This window comes from Varanus komodoensis, unplaced genomic scaffold (assembly GCF_004798865.1).
Source record: "Varanus komodoensis strain SLA01 unplaced genomic scaffold, ASM479886v1 scaffold14_1, whole genome shotgun sequence".
Taxonomy (NCBI): Eukaryota; Metazoa; Chordata; class Lepidosauria; order Squamata; family Varanidae; genus Varanus; species Varanus komodoensis.
In genome coordinates, this window is record NW_025335438.1 from 5,155,283 (window position 1) to 5,171,862 (window position 16,580).

General features: G+C 38.9%; 1 protein-coding gene across 4 annotated transcripts in view; it reads right to left on the bottom strand.

Annotated features, from left to right (window-relative positions):
• Window positions 1-16,580, bottom strand: part of WWP1 (WW domain containing E3 ubiquitin protein ligase 1) — a 67,665-nt gene that overhangs the window by 11,748 nt on the left and 39,337 nt on the right. For all 4 annotated transcript variants that reach the window (XM_044424309.1, XM_044424310.1, XM_044424308.1 and 1 more), the window contains exons 9-18: window positions 12,262-12,604; window positions 11,380-11,475; window positions 10,011-10,185; window positions 8,359-8,413; window positions 8,180-8,264; window positions 7,962-8,090; window positions 7,595-7,667; window positions 7,434-7,505; window positions 4,827-4,915; window positions 3,345-3,504 (exon numbers count right to left, since the gene is read on the bottom strand). In XM_044424309.1, coding sequence (XP_044280244.1) covers window positions 3,345-3,504; window positions 4,827-4,915; window positions 7,434-7,505; window positions 7,595-7,667; window positions 7,962-8,090; window positions 8,180-8,264; window positions 8,359-8,413; window positions 10,011-10,185; window positions 11,380-11,475; window positions 12,262-12,604 — 1,277 coding nt within the window. The remainder of the gene's footprint in view (window positions 1-3,344; window positions 3,505-4,826; window positions 4,916-7,433; window positions 7,506-7,594; window positions 7,668-7,961; window positions 8,091-8,179; window positions 8,265-8,358; window positions 8,414-10,010; window positions 10,186-11,379; window positions 11,476-12,261; window positions 12,605-16,580) is intronic.

Consider the following 16,580-nt stretch of genomic DNA (forward strand, 5'->3'; position numbering starts at 1 on the left):
TCTCCCCAGGTAATTGGTTCCATAATACCTTCTCTAAGACAACTGATTAAGTGCTTGGATAATAAGATATTGGTCCTAGATTTATTTTCTGAGTATTTCTCATGTAAGTTCAATGCAGAGATTAAAACCTTAAGAGAACCTTAAAATTAAGAGAAAGCCAGGTGATGAGATTTTTTAAAAGTTCTGTAGTCTCTCAGAAAACAACAATGATAAACTAATAGTATCTATTGCCAACTATGCCATATCATCATTTTTTCAAATCCTTGATTGCTCAGCTTGAGGACTAGTATAGACACTTTTATAGCAAAACTAAAAGCAAAAACATTTTCATCTTCGATATTTGCTTGTTGTTAGTATAAGATACTGTGGAAAAGCCCATTTAATCATTAAAATGAACAACTAGTTCCAGGTGAGCATACACAGTTCTCATATGTCTGGCCTATAGGTAAAAACAATTATGTTGCTATTGTTAGTATATTTACCTTTGATGCTGCAAATGTACCCTCCTACCTATCTCTCACAAAGAACCAGAAATAATGTGTGAGAGACTGTTCACACATTACAGTGGTACCTCAGCTCATGAACACCTCAGTTCATGACCAAATCAGGTCGCGAACCCAAATTTCTGAAAAATTTTGTCTCAGGTTGCAAACTCCGCATCGGGTGATGATTGCGATCGCGCCTGTCTCCCCACCCCCCCAAGCGTGATCCCAATCGTGCCCGTCTATGGCTACAATCACAGTCGTGCTCGTGCAGGGATGATGGGTGTGATTGCAGTCGTGCTGGGAGGGAGATGGCCACGCTCATGCTTGGGGGTGGGGGGGAGATGGTCACGACCTGTGTTGTTCTGTGTCACTTTGCTTCACATTTTTGTGATTAAAAAAATAGTTAAAGAATCGATTAACCTTATTTACATTGAACCTTATGGGGAAATTTGAATTGGCTCACAATCAATTTGGGTCACAACCAGAGTCCTGGAATGGATTAAGTTTGTGAGCCAATGTACCACTATATTTACACCAAGGTAGCCACCACCAACCCCATTTATTTCCTAATTCTGAAATGGGCCCACTGTAGAACTATGAAGACTTCAGAGAGTAGAGAAGTAACATCAGTAATTCATCTTAGCATTAAGAGAAGAGGCTTCTGGAAAGTAAGCCTATAGATAGAGTACTCCCACAATTAGTACAGCTATACATACTGTTTTAAAGTATGGAGATTCCCTCCTGGGCTACTATGTCTAATTGTCAGGCTGATCTTCCATGAAAATATGCAGTTTGCAAAGAATGTCCTTCATTTTGTCATAAACTCAGTCCTTCAAAAAGTAGTATCAGCTAGGCAAGAGGAGGAAGCCTTTTTCTGCCTCAGAAATGCACAAGCAATTTGAGTCATTAGATTTATGAAGCAACTGAACTACTAGTAGCAATGTAATTCCTCTTTTCCACTGGAGGAACAGAGCTTATTTTGGATTTCAGGTATTCTAAATACCCCATAAAATGTTTTTGGATCTTTCTGCTGTAAACATTATCACCACCACTATACTGGGTTCAATGCCTAGCCCTATAATTATTTTTCATCTCTCGTGGGAGTAAAAGGAAACCATGAAGCAATGGCTATCAGTAGTGTAAATCTCTTCACTTAACAACTGCACTTAGCATGCTGTTACAGGTCATGTTCAGACAAGTCATCAGGAAAATAAATCTTTAGTATTACAAAGAGGCTCATCCCTGGTGTATGAACATTTGTGATCACTCAAAGAAAACAAGGCTGCTTACCTAGAACTGTTGTTCTTTGAGTGTAGGTCACGTACATTCATAGACCCTCCCCAACAGAAGTCTCTCTGAAGGCTTCTCTAAATTTTGTAAGGCTTGACTACCAGCATGCTAACGGAATTGGAGAATTAACTATGAGTTTAACAATTACTGGCATAATAAACTAAGGGGGTTGTTCCCATTATCACATACTCACATCAAGATTTTTGGGAAACAGCAAGCTTCTTCCCTAAAACACTGGTGTTGTACTGTTTCTTATCCATGAAAAAAATATATCAGATCACTTGACTTACCACAATCCCAGCTTTCAGGTAGCTTTTAAAATTTTCTTTCCATTCATGATCCCCAAATTGTTCCTACCTTTACAATCATCTACAGCAGGGGTCTCAAACTCAACTTACCTGGGGGCCGCTGGAAGTACAGTCTGGGTGAGGCTGGGCCGCATCAAGTATTCACCGCGGTGGTGGTGGGCTGCTCATCCCGCGTCGCTCCCGGAGGCTGGCCCAGGCACTGCTGGCGCTTTGAAGGCCGCAGGGTCCCTCCCCCTCCCCCTGCCCCACCCATCCCGTCGAGCAACTTAGAGGGAACACTGCGCCCAGGGTAAAGACTCACGCAGCTGCGTGTGAGGAAAACACGCGAGCTGCACTATCACTAAACTTTGATATCAAGTGGAGGCCACAAAATATCATCCCACGGGCCGCAATTGGCCCACGGGCCTTGAGTTTGAGACCCCTGATCTACAGTGTTCCCCTCTCAGTTTCTTCTAAGGCTTTAAGGAATACGCACAAACAATCTGGTTCTTTTCCACTACCATTTCCTGAACTTTATGCAGCAATGCGTTCTTTTTTTTAAGCTGTTGCACACAGGACTGGGTAAATAACCTGTAAAGCCTGCTATTTTCTTTTCAAATGTTTTGCTAATACTTTACTTATACCTAGGCTGCAACCCTATGCACACTTACTTAGAAGCAAGTCTCATTAAATTCAGTGGGCCTTCCCAGAGGACATGTATCACACTGCACTCTGCATTTACTTTTGTTCAAGCATTCACCTGCCATCCAATCAGAATTTAATTGTAATTAGAATGTTACTCATACGTTCTGTAATTGCAATTAATTTATATTCATCAGCGAATACATATGTATAATTTTCCATCACCATTGCCAAAATGTTTATCATTTTTCACTTCAACTGCAACTTAGCTTTTATTCCATTACCCAGTTATCCCACCTCTAGGAAACATTTAGAAGCTGAATGTGCCAGTGCATACACTATAAATGCTGATTCTTTATCAGCACTAAATCATTATGATGTATGCCCAGAGCAAGTTTTGAGATTTTAACACAACTAAAAAGCATATGGTATGAAGATTTCAAAAATACAATTCAACTTTGCTAAGTTAATGGAGAAAAATGCACCAATTCCTTTCCTACCTGTTTTAACTATTCTGAGGAATATTTGATGGAACTGCTGATAATTGAAGTTGCACTATGATCATCATGAGCATTTAAGTATTAAATTCTCCAGAAAGAAAAATAGTAGAACAAATTCAGAACATATGTATAAAACTCACCATTGCAATAAACCGCCCAATAAAGCAAAAATATGAAAGGTGATCTGGATTTATTGTTGATGCCGGATTTATCTGTAGACAGTAGTTGCTTTTTCCAGCATATTCAAATAGACAGTACATAGGGTTCAGCACTTCATGGGAAAGTAAGAAAAACCATTCTCTACCAAAAGATATAATAGATTAAAAATGTCTCCAGAAAAGATAAAATACAGAAAGTATACTGTTAGCAATGTTTACGTACAGGAAAGAAAAACTCTACATCCATTATGTAGTGAAGGGCACTTCTTCCTTTTAGGCACCAGGTGAAAACTTTTTTATTTAAACAAGGTTTTGGTTAATTTAATTCCATTTAATTTAATACTTCTATATTTTGTTATGGATTACTTATTTTTATTTAATTGTTGGTTAATTTATTGGCTGTATATATTATGGTGTGTACGGCTATATTTTATTTATGTGTATCTATTATTTTATTGTTTTATCTGTTTATTAATAGTTTTTATTGTATCCTATGTATTCTATGCTGTTTCAGTATGTGTAAGCCATTCAAAGAACCCTCAGGTTATAGGGCCACATGGGAATGGAATGGAATGGTCAGCTGCTAGGTGCTGGCCAAAGTAGAACACCACCCTGACCCAGGAGGGAGGAGGGCCAAGCAATACCCAGTGCAGCTGAAGGGATCCACAGGAAGGGCCCTGTTCACTTCCAGAGTTGCCATTGTGTCCCCCTGGCCAAGCAGGAATAGGTGCCTCTTCTAGCGTTGGCTTGCACCTAGCCCCGTTTTGTACCACAGACTTCCAAAAATATTCCCATTTAATTATTGATGGAAAACTCACAAATAATCAAATCTGCGAAAGTTGAACCCACAAAAGTTGAGGTTTTGCAAGTTCCATCCTCTGGATATGAATCCTGAAGGTCTCTGAACCAACTACCTATAATATAGATCTCCACTCTGGATGAACATTATACATATATCTTTCTCTTCACTTCTAATGAAGCCCACCCTACCTCACAGGATTATTGTTGTGGGGATAAGATTGAAAAGATGAGGAGGAGAATCATGTGAGCCACTTTGAGTGTGTTGTAAGAAAAAAGTGGGATATAAATAATAAACAAACAAGCAAACAAGCCTTTACTGATGATATTAACATTAAATGAGCAAATCTCCGCACAGTCCCCCATGAATCTTCCCTGGTCCAGCATTAAAGTCTTTAAAAACATGTGTGCTCTCAGTATGAAATTATTAAAGGAATCTGACAGAAGCACAGAACCATATCCAACAATAAACACACCATAAACTATCCAACCCATTGAAATGAATTGGACTTAAGTTAGACTAACATAGGCTATAACCATCTTGACTTTATTTAATATAAATAAATTGCATATTATCATGCAACCAAACTATCAAAATTGCCCACCCTCTTTTTTCATCAATAAATATGCTTATCTAACAATATTTTAGGAAAGATCTTTTTGTACCTGGCTAAACCACCATAGTCCAGTCCTTCTTCTCCTCTGAATATGACATACAATCTTCTCCTTAAGTCATAGGGTTTTAAAGCCATGATCTAAATAAAAATTGTCAAGTACAAACAGTAAGTAATATCGAATAATACATAATAAAATACTGAATGGCTTAGTACAATATATAAAAGTTTAACCCAGGGGTCCTGAAACTTTTCCACCAGGGAGCCAGTTGAAAGCTGCCCGTCCTGGGCGTGGGCCAGAAAGGTGGTGCCGGTGGTGTGTGTGGGCGCATGCACTGAGGCAAGGTGAGGCGAGGTGCAGGCAGGTGCATGCACCTGGTGAGGGGAGGGGAGCCATGGACCGCAAGGCAGACGCACGAGGCAGCGACTTGCTCGCTTGGAGATCGTTTTCTCCGAATGAGCAAATGGCTGCCTCCAAACACGTGGGGCGAGTTGGGCAGTGGGCGCATGTGCGGTGGGTCCAGATGGGCATGGCAGGCCAGATCCGGCTCCCAGGCTGTAGTTTGAGGACCCATGGTTTAACCACAATGTTGAGGCATTGTGTTATTTTTTTTTTAAACTACAACCAATTTTCACAAATTTAAAATTTTAGGAGGGTTAAATCTCTGAACATATTCTTGTGGGAGAATGTGTATCTGCAGACACTCTACTGCTTTTCTTGTACCAATTTTTGTCATCATTTTTGTACTGTTCTGGCCAGTAGCAGAATACGTAGTCAATGAGTTCATCTAACATTGCTACAAAGTCTGTAACATTTGGCTGCCTAGCACTGGGACCAAAGGAAATGAGACAGCTTTGCATTTGCTGGGATGGGATAGTATCTACATTACCAACTCTAATGGAACAATGCTCTCAGACTTCACACATCTTACTAGGCAGGTAGTGTCTTTGTCCTACACAGGAAATACTGCCCAGAACATCAGCCACCTGTACAGAAAGTGTGAAAGTGTCTTTCTACCTATTTTCATACAATTAATAAATATTGTTGGATGAGTTTCAATTATTGTGGCCTGAGGATGTGGACAAGATGCTTGGACAAGTTCGTCCCACTACCTGTATCCTTGACTCATGCCCTTTCTGGTTGATCACCAAAGCCAAAGCCAGGAAAAGAATGAAACCCTGGGTTCAGAAGGTCATCAACACCTGAGGAAAGGTCTGGTTCCCTCTCCTTTGAAGGAGGTGGTAATAATGCCAATAAGGCCTGAAGAAGGCAACCCTAGATCCTTGATTGGATGTCACCAATTACAGACCAGTAGCTAACATCCCTTTTTTGGGCAATATGCTTGAGAGGGAAGTGGCTAGGCACTCTTGGAGGAAAATTGGACTAGGCCTTTCAATCTGGTTTCAGACCCAGTTTTAGAACAGAAACTGCCTTGGTCGCCCTGTGGGATGACCTTTGCTGGGAGAGCAAAGGAGAAGTACATCCATGTTAGCTCTTCTGGACCTCTCAGTTGCTTTTGATACTATTGCCCATGGTATCCTTCTGGATAGGCTGGCAAGGTTGGGCACTGCCTTGTGTTGGTTCTGCTCCTACCTAGCTGGCCCATTCCAGACAGTGTTGCTAGTGGATTGTGGCTCTGAGCCATGGCATGCCACAGGGTTCTGCAGGGTTCCATTTTATCCCCTATGCTGTTCAATATCTATATGAAACCACTGGGTGAGGTCATCCAGAGGTTTGGGCTGAGGAGTTATCAGTATGCTGATGACACCCAAGTCTACCTCTCATTTACATCCATCTAGGTGAGGCAGTGACTGTCCTAAACAGGTTAAATAAAGGTTAAATTGAGGCTTAATCCAGATAAGATGGAAGTGTTGCTGGTGGATGAGTCAGCTGTTCAGGTAAGATATATTTACCCTGTCTTGGATGGGGTTGCATTCCCCCTACAGGACAGGGTACACAGTATGGAAATACTCCTTGACCCCAGGCTATCCCTGGAATTCCACAGATTCTAAATGGCATCTGTGGCAAGGAATGCTTTCCTTCAGCTGAGGCTGGTCCATCAGCTGTGTCCTTACTTGGACAGACAGGCCCTAGTAACAGTAGCTCATGCACTGATAACTTCCTGCTTGGACTATTGTAACGCTCTCTATGCAGAACTGTCCTTGAAGACAATCCGGACTTTGCAATTGGTCCAAAACAGAACTGCCAAATTGTTGACAGGACCAGTAGACAAGAACATATCACACCGGACCTATATTAACCACTCTTACAAAATGAAGTCTGGGCCCGATTTAAGGTATTAACAATAACATATAAAGCCGTAAATGGTTTATTCATTCATTCATTCATCACTGGTCTCAGAAGATCCATAAACAGGAAACTCTTCTTAAAGGCTTAAAAGGCTTTATGAAAATTCTTTTCACATTTCAGATCAGCCTAATGCAAACCAGACAAGCTATTTTCTACCAAACCTTAGTATGCAAAGATTTGTTATATTAGATTCAAGCTACCAAACTTTTCAAATTAAAGCTTTCCAATTTTTTAAAAAGATCTAGAATAAGATTTTTTCCTAATTATATAACCAGGTAAGCTGAAACATATTCACCTATGCAGTATTTGCTTCAGGAATCCTAGTTCATAATATAAACAATAATTTACCTGTTGGAAGGAATCTTCAAACAAGGTTTGTCTGGATACATTTATCTTCACATGGCTCGGCAGAGCATTTGACTATAAACAGACAATAAATAATCAAATATGAACAAATGCACAAAAAATCAAATTAAAGTATACACAATATTTGACAAGCATTCCAGTACCTGACACAAGTAGCGAAAGTGAGCAAGTTTCCATCTAAAGCTGCGTTCATAAGCAATTTGAGGTCCTTTATTTCTGTAAATAAAAATATCTATATTAAGCAAGCAAAACTATTATGCAGTGGAGTGCATGTTTCATCATATTAAACTTCAGAAGGATTATATACTGCAGTTCTAGGTTAGTTTTAAAATGTTATTATCCAGTGCTTAAATAATGTAAGTTATAGCCCATGCACACTCTGTACCACCAAACCAATCAGATATCTAGTTCCTTCCAATAGAAGCAATATAACTTAATTCTACTTAAGCTTCATAGATTTAGCAAGCTCTACTTACAAGTATTTAGAATTCTATATAATGTCCCACTTACACAGAGGATTTACCAGTACGAGGATCATTGAAGGTAGTTGTTCGTGTATTATGATCAACAAAGTATCTTACACCTTCCCTGGTATATCTGATTTCCCAGCCCTCAGGAAGTGGGTCTTCATTTTGTAAGCTGAGAAATTAACAACAATTGCTTTAAAACCTCAATAATTTTATATCTAGTTTAGTATTGCTTAATGAATACACTGCACATATACAAACCCTTGAGTCCGTGGATCTTCCCACTGTGTTGTCTTTGTGTTGTGATTTACAAAATACACCCTATCATTTGAATCAACTCTCCTTTCTGTAATAAAAATGAATGATGCAAATGAAACAATTGTTTAAATCATTAATTTAAACACAGATGTCTGTTTCAAATACCTATTTGTATTTCTCACCCCAGCCTGGTGGCAAAGGACCAAGTGGATCATTTTCAGCAGTCAGCATTGAAGCCTAGTGCAGACAATAGAAAAAAATAAAGATAATGCAGGATGTATGCATGTTGCTAATAAAGATAAACAACCAAAAAGAAAATCCCTAAAAGTACTATTCTGTATTTAAGAAGTTACTCTTCACTATAGAAGAATACACATGTAAATGCTTCCTTATCAACCAGCCCCTATGCAATTCATCTTCCAAGAAAAAGTGAGCAAACAGTAAGAAGAAAAATCCATCCTCCTGCCTAATGGACTTACTCTTCTTACCCTGGCTGACCTGCTGCCCCAACTACCAGCATGCTCCCAGAGGTTTGTGGCTAACAAAAATATAACTGTGGATCGTATTAGAAAAAGTATGTAGCACTCTTTCTGAAGCACCTTGTGGGTCTTAAAGCATGACTGATTTATCAGATTTATTTCAATGGGACTTACGGCAATTAACTTAGTCTGGATCCAACCCATTTTCTGTTTCTGAAAACTCAATGAAAAAATAGCAAAAAATGTGGTGCCTTGATCTGAAATCTAGCATTCAAAAAAGCAAGTTCTAAATGTAGGCATTTCCTAGTATTTGTTGAAGCTTTCTCATGTGACACAAATCTGATATGATCAAACCAAATTGGGCTAATAATGTCTTAAGTGCACAGCAGAGTTCCACATCACCTATAATGATACTATTACTATTGAAATGCTCATGGTTTTAAAGTAAGTATTAAAATGACAAAATGCAAGTATACTTAAGGTGGATTTCTTAGTTATTCTGAGCCGCCCAATACCAAAGTCTCACAAAGAGTTCTGCTTAGTCATACATGAATTCCTGCATAAATACCTGAATTAACTTTACCATTCAAACTAAGCATTCAACTTTAGTTTACCACTGAAACTAGACAATACTCTTAACTGTACTAGGACAATTATGCCACTCTGAAGTTAGCCTAATTTGATCGTTATCCTAAATCCAACGAGTATAAATGTTGAGAGCAGGGGGCAGATGACAACAGAGAAACACTGACATGATTTTTCCCACCCAAATCAACATGCTTGACAAAGTGCCCTCTACCTCATTAACTGCACTGACAGCCAGGAACAACTCAGACACTGTTTCTTAGAATCCTTGTACCTAGAGATTCCTCTAAGGTTCAAACATAACAGTAAACCAGTTTGCACAAACCATGATTTACAAACCAGCTTCAAACTATGGTTTCAGATCTTGGTTTGTCAAACCTGTAAAAAACTACAGTTTGTGGGCATACTTGAAATGTATCAGTTTGTGCCATCCAAACTGTCATAAATATGTTGTCCTCCTCCTGTGTCTGTCCCTCCATTCCTCACATGCTGGCTTTAATGAAGATATATTGAATACATTAAACCAGAATTGTCAATTATATCCAAAATGAGAAACTATGGTTTAATGTTGGTTAAAAGAGCAGGACAATAAGCCAGAATCATATGGTTTATCAATATGACCAAATGCAAACTAGGATTTCACATTATATCTACACTATAACATTATCAAATTATCAAAAGGTGTGTAGCTGAATGTATTAATGTGTAATATAAAGTTATCTAACAGAAGAGAAAAATAATTCAAGCATGTCATAATTTTTCAAACTTACGGAATAAAGGTATCGTTGGTTAAACTGTTGCATAGCTCCCTGCAATTGGTTTCGCTGAGACTGCCATTGTTCAAAGTTCCTGACTGATTCCATTGTTGGTCGCTGCCATGTTGTCGTCCGTGTGTTATGGTCCACATAATAAACTCTCCCTCGATCATCAACCCTTCTTTCCCACCTAGGAACCAAATGTCAACTTTGAGAGCTATTTTCTTCCCTGCCATAATGGAAAAATAATTTACTGTAGGAAAATAAACCTGCAATCTATATACACTAAACTGAAAACAATGAGACATGTTTCTAAGTTACCATATAGAAGATTATGTTGCAAATCTCCCACATACCTTTCTTTCTTTAGATTAGAAAGCTCTAAAATACATTTTCAAAAGAAAATAAGAACACTACGTTGGTCAAAAATATCTATCCCAGTGCTTCTGCCAGTGATACTATTATGACCCAAAAGTCACTTTTTAAAATTGCTGATAGTGCTGATAGTGTAACAGGTTTTCTAGGTGTACTGTCATCTATACTAGTAATGTATTACCCACCTATCACTTCTTCTGATATGTGTCTCTGATCCAAATGCTACTCAAAATAAATACCATGCAGATTTCTGATCTCAAGGTCGGAAGAATTAAAACAAATGTTAGGACTGAAATGCTGTAAGCAACCACACAATTAGCTTAATGAACAATATGGCTGTTCACACAACGTATCAGTCCACCATATGAAGGCTGTTCTTTTGTTCTTAGAAAAGCATAGCATCATCCAAAAGAAACTCTGAGAATAATTATCATTTGCTGTGGCTTAAATCCTAGTATAGGTTAACAGATTGCAGATTTCTTATCTCTTTCTTCTGCCTGCCCCCACTAAGATCTCCCTGGTAAGCTGTGGGACCCTCCTGAACCATGTTGGATAGGTCTGCCTCAGGAAAGTTGGATGGACCTCTGCCCCAGTTTGAGAAATTGCTTCCTCCCCTGCAAGCACTCCATAACAGATGTGATTGTTTAGGAGGGGCATTAACCCTGGGGAGAGCTCAAATGTCTGCACAGAAAAGAATGGAGAAGAACATTTCCTCCTGTGAATTCTGTGAATGCCCTTGCTTCGAAATTCCATAGAAATAAAAGCACTCATTATGGATTAACAATTTATGAAGTTCCTGTCTTTCAAAACACAGTAAGAAAATGTTAAGCTTGCCAATTAAAACTTTTGCTTTAAAACAGAATTGTAACAGAAAGTTCCATGGACTACCTTAAACCTCAATGCAGTAAGAATAATGGGAAGCAATAATAGTTCCACATCTGTACACTGGTTACCAATACTTCACTTACAAGCTTGTAATTATATATTCTAGTCAATGTTTGTCTATTACCCAGGTGGCAAAGGCTGAGGCCTTTCCCAAGTTGTAGTTCTTGTGTTGTGATCAACGTAATAGGTTCTACCATGAGGATCCTTTCTTTGTTCCCACCTTTAAAAAACAAAAAAGGTTAAACACAGTTAATAGAAAACATAGTGCTTCCACCTGCAGAAATGTACATATTACCACAGTTAAAAAGGTCCATTGCCATTGCCACTAGGCTTGCCATTTTTATGCTGAACGCTGAAGACAAAAATACTTAGTTCTGCAAAAGACTACCATAAAAGTTGTTCTTCATTTTTTAGTTTTATTATTTAAAGCATTATGACAAGGAAAAAAATTCAATAGAAACATTTGGCCCAACCAAGCAGGACAAATTAAGAAACTAATGAAAAGATGTTCTCTAAAATGTAAGCATAGCCTGGGATAAGAAATGCTTATTAAAAAATTATGATACATTTCACAGAAACAGCTGCGTCTGACCCAGTAAAGACTCTGTTGAGGTAAGGAAAATAAACCTGGGAAAAAAGTCCAGGCCAGGATATTTGTTTCCTTAACTTCCATTCCTCATCCATGACTACAGCATTCTGATATATTTTCCCCCACCCTCAGGACAATCTGCATAAAATTGGTCAAATTGACCAGACACACCGACTCATAGATAATGGATTTTTTCCTGGATTAAGTTAGTTGAAGTTAGGTCCTTTTGAAATCTGTGGATAAATATGACTGACCTTAATGAAAACTACATTCATTGAATCAAGACTATTTTAAACTTATTTCTGATTGGGTTGAATACAATCTAACAGATGTAGGAGCAATAAAATGTGCGTGTTTAGTTTTAACATGACCTGATTTCATATTATTATATTTCTAATGTAAACAACCCTCACATACCCTGGGGGCAAAGGTTCTATGCTGGTGTTACCAGGCTGTTGCCTTGCAGTTTCCCCCAATACATTTGAAGACTCCCTTGGTTTCGCTGTTTCTGTGGTTGCATTGTTTTGTATATTAGAAGACAATGAATCAGTAGGATGAACAGTTTCAAGTCCAGCAGATACACTAAGGGCAAATGTAGATGTGCTGCTCTCGGAATTACTAGTAGTAGCTTCTGTTCTTAAAGGAGGTTCTATAGTAGCAGCAGTGCAGTCTACAGACACAGAGGATGCTTCTGCAGAATCCATAGGAGTATCCAAGGGTGAATGATCTTCAGCTTCCATGACAGATGATCTACAATTAACTGGGATGCAGAAAGAAAAGCATATCTTGTATTGACAAAGTATTAGATAAATTTCCATTCTCTGGTTTAATTGATCCTGCATGTTGAGGCCTCTTCTTGGCTCACATTTTGTTGTATAACTTACATATAGATAAACCTACCATTGAAGCCTTCTAGGACATTGTCAAAATCTGTCCAGTTAAAAAATGTCCTGAAATTTCAGCTTCCTGTTTTTACAACTTTGTTTCTGTTAAAAAAAGTCCTAGAGTAACAAAATGTCTCAAACTTTGCAGAACACTATTTTAGTCAGCAATATTTATTTCCAAAACAAAGGGGCAAAAGAAAGTTATGTACAGGTTGTCTTAGTTTCTTTGGAAAACCAAGAAACTAAGCTAAAACCTTCAGCAAACAGAATTAAATCCATTAAGGAAAGCCTTTTTCCTTTTTGGTTTAAAGTTTGTAGCCCAACTACTGTTATGCAGAATGAAGGCCAATCACTGTTATACAGCATTGATTGTTATGCACAGCTTCAGGAAAGATTGCGTCTTAAAATATCTACTAACTGAAACTTAAAAACTGATCTCATGATGACTGAAACCTCATGGGGGAAATATTCAGACAGAACAAAGCCTGTCCATATGCAGCAGTTCTGTACCAGGGGTAAAAAATGACCCCTTTTCCATCTAGTACCAGATTTCGTAGTGACACCAGGTTAAAGGTAAACCAAAGAAAACATACGTTGTTAAAAAGGTATCAGCCATGGAATAAAAAGAAAGATATGCTTAAGGGTCTATAATGGGTTAAAAATGAAGAAGTGTAGAGTAAGAATAAACAGACTATTTTCAGAATGGAGGAAAGGATACAGTAAGATCTATACTGAGTGCAGTATTTTTTAAATTGCTCATAAATTACCTTAGGCTGAACAGTGAGGTGGCCAAGTGTGCTGATGACAACATATTATTAAGAAAAGATCAAACAAAAAGTGACGGCAAAGCTCCCGAAGGATCTCTCCAGTTTGGGAGACTTGGCATCAAAATAGCAAATAGATTTCTACATAAGCAAATATCAAGTGTTGTACACTCGAGCAAGAAGTCCAACTTTACATATATGCTGATGGAATCTTAACTAACAATGACTGAACAAGAAAGAGACCCTAAGCTTAAGGTGGACAGTTCAGTGAAAATATCAACCCAGTTTGCAGTGTCTATGCAAAAGGCAAGTTCCATGTTAGGCATAATTAGGAAAAGCATTATAAAAGCCTCCACCAGTATCATGCTACCCTTATACAAACCTATGGTGCAACCACACATTAAATAATGTGTACAGTATTATTCAATGCACCTCAAGAAGAATAGAGCTGCAAAAAATGCAGTAAGGGGGTGGGAACAACTTCTTCACAAGTAAAGGTTACAATGACTAGTACTATTTAGCTTAGGAAAAAATGTGCATGATGGGAGACATAGCAGAGATGTACATGTCTTCCAAGGAACCATAGTATATAGTTCTACATTAAATTTTAGCACTTCTAGGTTACTATAAGCAACACCACCGGATGGCCTTGTCTCATGAGTTGAGTTAATATAATTTTGTCCAGTAATTATTACACTTTTAGATTAATACCGATAACCTTTTTATCCATCCTCTGACAGCCTTGCCAAAATCAAAAGATTTCAATACTTCAACAAGCCTGGTGATTCTATATTGTCAAATGAATGTAAAAATACAATACTGCTTCTTTTGAAACATTAAAAATGCTCATATGAAGTATATCACTCATTCGACAATTCAATAAGAATCCAGTTTCATCTAAATGCATATATTTATGTGGCTTAAGTTGGTCTTTTTTGTCAATTCAGGGTAATTTAAGGTAAATTCTGTTTTAAAATAGATTGCTACTTTGAATATTTAACAAAAGTAAAATGAAATGTCACTTTGTAACTGTAAATGCACATGAAGACCAAAACCCAAAGTGTTCCCAAGCCACTCTGTGGGCAGATAGGCCTCTTTGCCCACTCTTATATGTATATGTAGCCTCATATATGTCGTTTCCCATAAAACTGTTATACAATGCTAGGAGACTCTTCAGAATAGTATTTGATAAACACTAGGGATAAAAATGTCACAGAAGTGCTTAAGATACTATGTTGCTGTTAGTCCCGAAGTTGTGCCCGACCTATCCCGACCCCATGGACAACATTCCTCCAGGCCTTTCTGTCTTCCACCATCCCCCAGAGTCCACCTAAGCTCACACCAACTGCTTCAGTGACTCCATCTAGCCACCTCATTCTCTGCTGTCCCCTTCTTTTGCCATCTATTGTTCCCAGCATTAGGCTCTTCTCCAGGGAGTCCTTCCTTCTCATTAGGTGGCCAAAGTATTTGAGTTTCATCTTCAGGATCTGGCCTTCTAAAGAGTAGTCAGGGTTGACCTTCTCTAGGACTGACCAGTTTGATCGCCTTGCGGTCCAAGGGACTCGCAGGAGTCTCCTCCAGCACCACAATTCAAAGGCCTCAATGCTTCAGCACTCAGCCTTCCTTATGGTCCAGCTTTCACAGCCATATATTCCAACTGGGAAAACCATAGCCTTGACTATACGCACTTTTGTTGGAAGGGTGATGTCTCTGCTTTTTAGTATGATGTCTAGATTTGCCATAGCTTTCCTCCCCAGGAGCAAGAGTCTTTAAATTTCTTGGCTGCACTCACCGTCTGCGGTGATCTTGGAGCCCAGGAAAATAAAAACTGTCACTACCTCCATTTCTCCCCCATCTATTTGCCAGGAAGTGAGAGGACCGGATGCCATGATCTTAGTTTTCTTAATGTTGAGTTTCAAGCCAACTTTTGCACATCAAGAGACTCTTTAGTTCCTCTTCACTTTCTCCCATGAGAGTGGTATCATCTGCATATCTGAGGTTGTTGATATCTCTCCCAGCAATCTTAATTCCAACTGGTGATTCATCTAGGCCTGCCTTTCTCAAGAGGTGCTCTGCATATAAGTTAAATAGGCAGGGCGACAGTATACAGCCTTGCCAAACTCCTTTCTCAATTTTGAACCAATCAGTGGGTCCGTGTCCAGTTCTCACTGTTGCTTCTTGACCCGCATATAAGTTTCTCAAGAGACAAATAAGATGGTCGGGTACTCCCATCTCTTTAAGGTCTTGCCACAATTTGTTGTGATCCACACAATCAAAGACTTTCGCATAGTCAATGAAGCAGAAGTAGATGTTTTTTTGGAACTCCCTAGCTTTCTCCATGATCCAGCATATGTTGGCAATTTGATCTCTAGTTACTCTCCCTCTTCGAAAACCTGCCTGTACTTCTGGTAGTTCTCAGTCCACATACTGCTGGAGCCTAGCTTGTAGGATTCTGAGCATCACTTTGCTAGCATGTGAAATGAGTGCAACGGTGCGGTAGTTTGAACATTCTTTGGCATTGCCCTTCTTTGATATTGGAATGTAAACTGACCTTTTCCAATCCTGTGGCCACTGTTGAGTTTTCTAAGTTTGCTGGCATATTGAGTGTAGCACTTTCACTGCATCGTCTTTTAAGATTTTGAATAGCTCAGCTGGAATACTGTCACCTCCACTAGCTTTGTTGTTGCTCAGACTTCCTAAGGCCCATTTGACTTCACATTCCAGGATGTCTGGCTCGAGGTCAGTGACCACCCCATCGTGGTTATCACGGGCATTAAGCTCTTTCTTGTATAGTTCTTCTGTGTAGTCTTGCCACCTCTTCTTAATCTCTTCTGCCTGTTAGGTCCCTGCCAGTTTGGTCCTTTATCATGCCCATCTTTGCACGAAACATTCCCTTCATATCTCCAATTTTCTTGAAGAGATCTCTGGTCCTCCCTATTCTATTGTTTTCTTCTATTTCTTTGCACTGTTCATTTAAGACGGCATTCTTATCTCTTCTAGCTATTCTCTGGAATTCTGCATTCAGTTGGGTGTATCTTTTTCTTTCTCCCTTGCCTTTCGTTTCCCTTCTTTCCTCAGCTATTTGTAA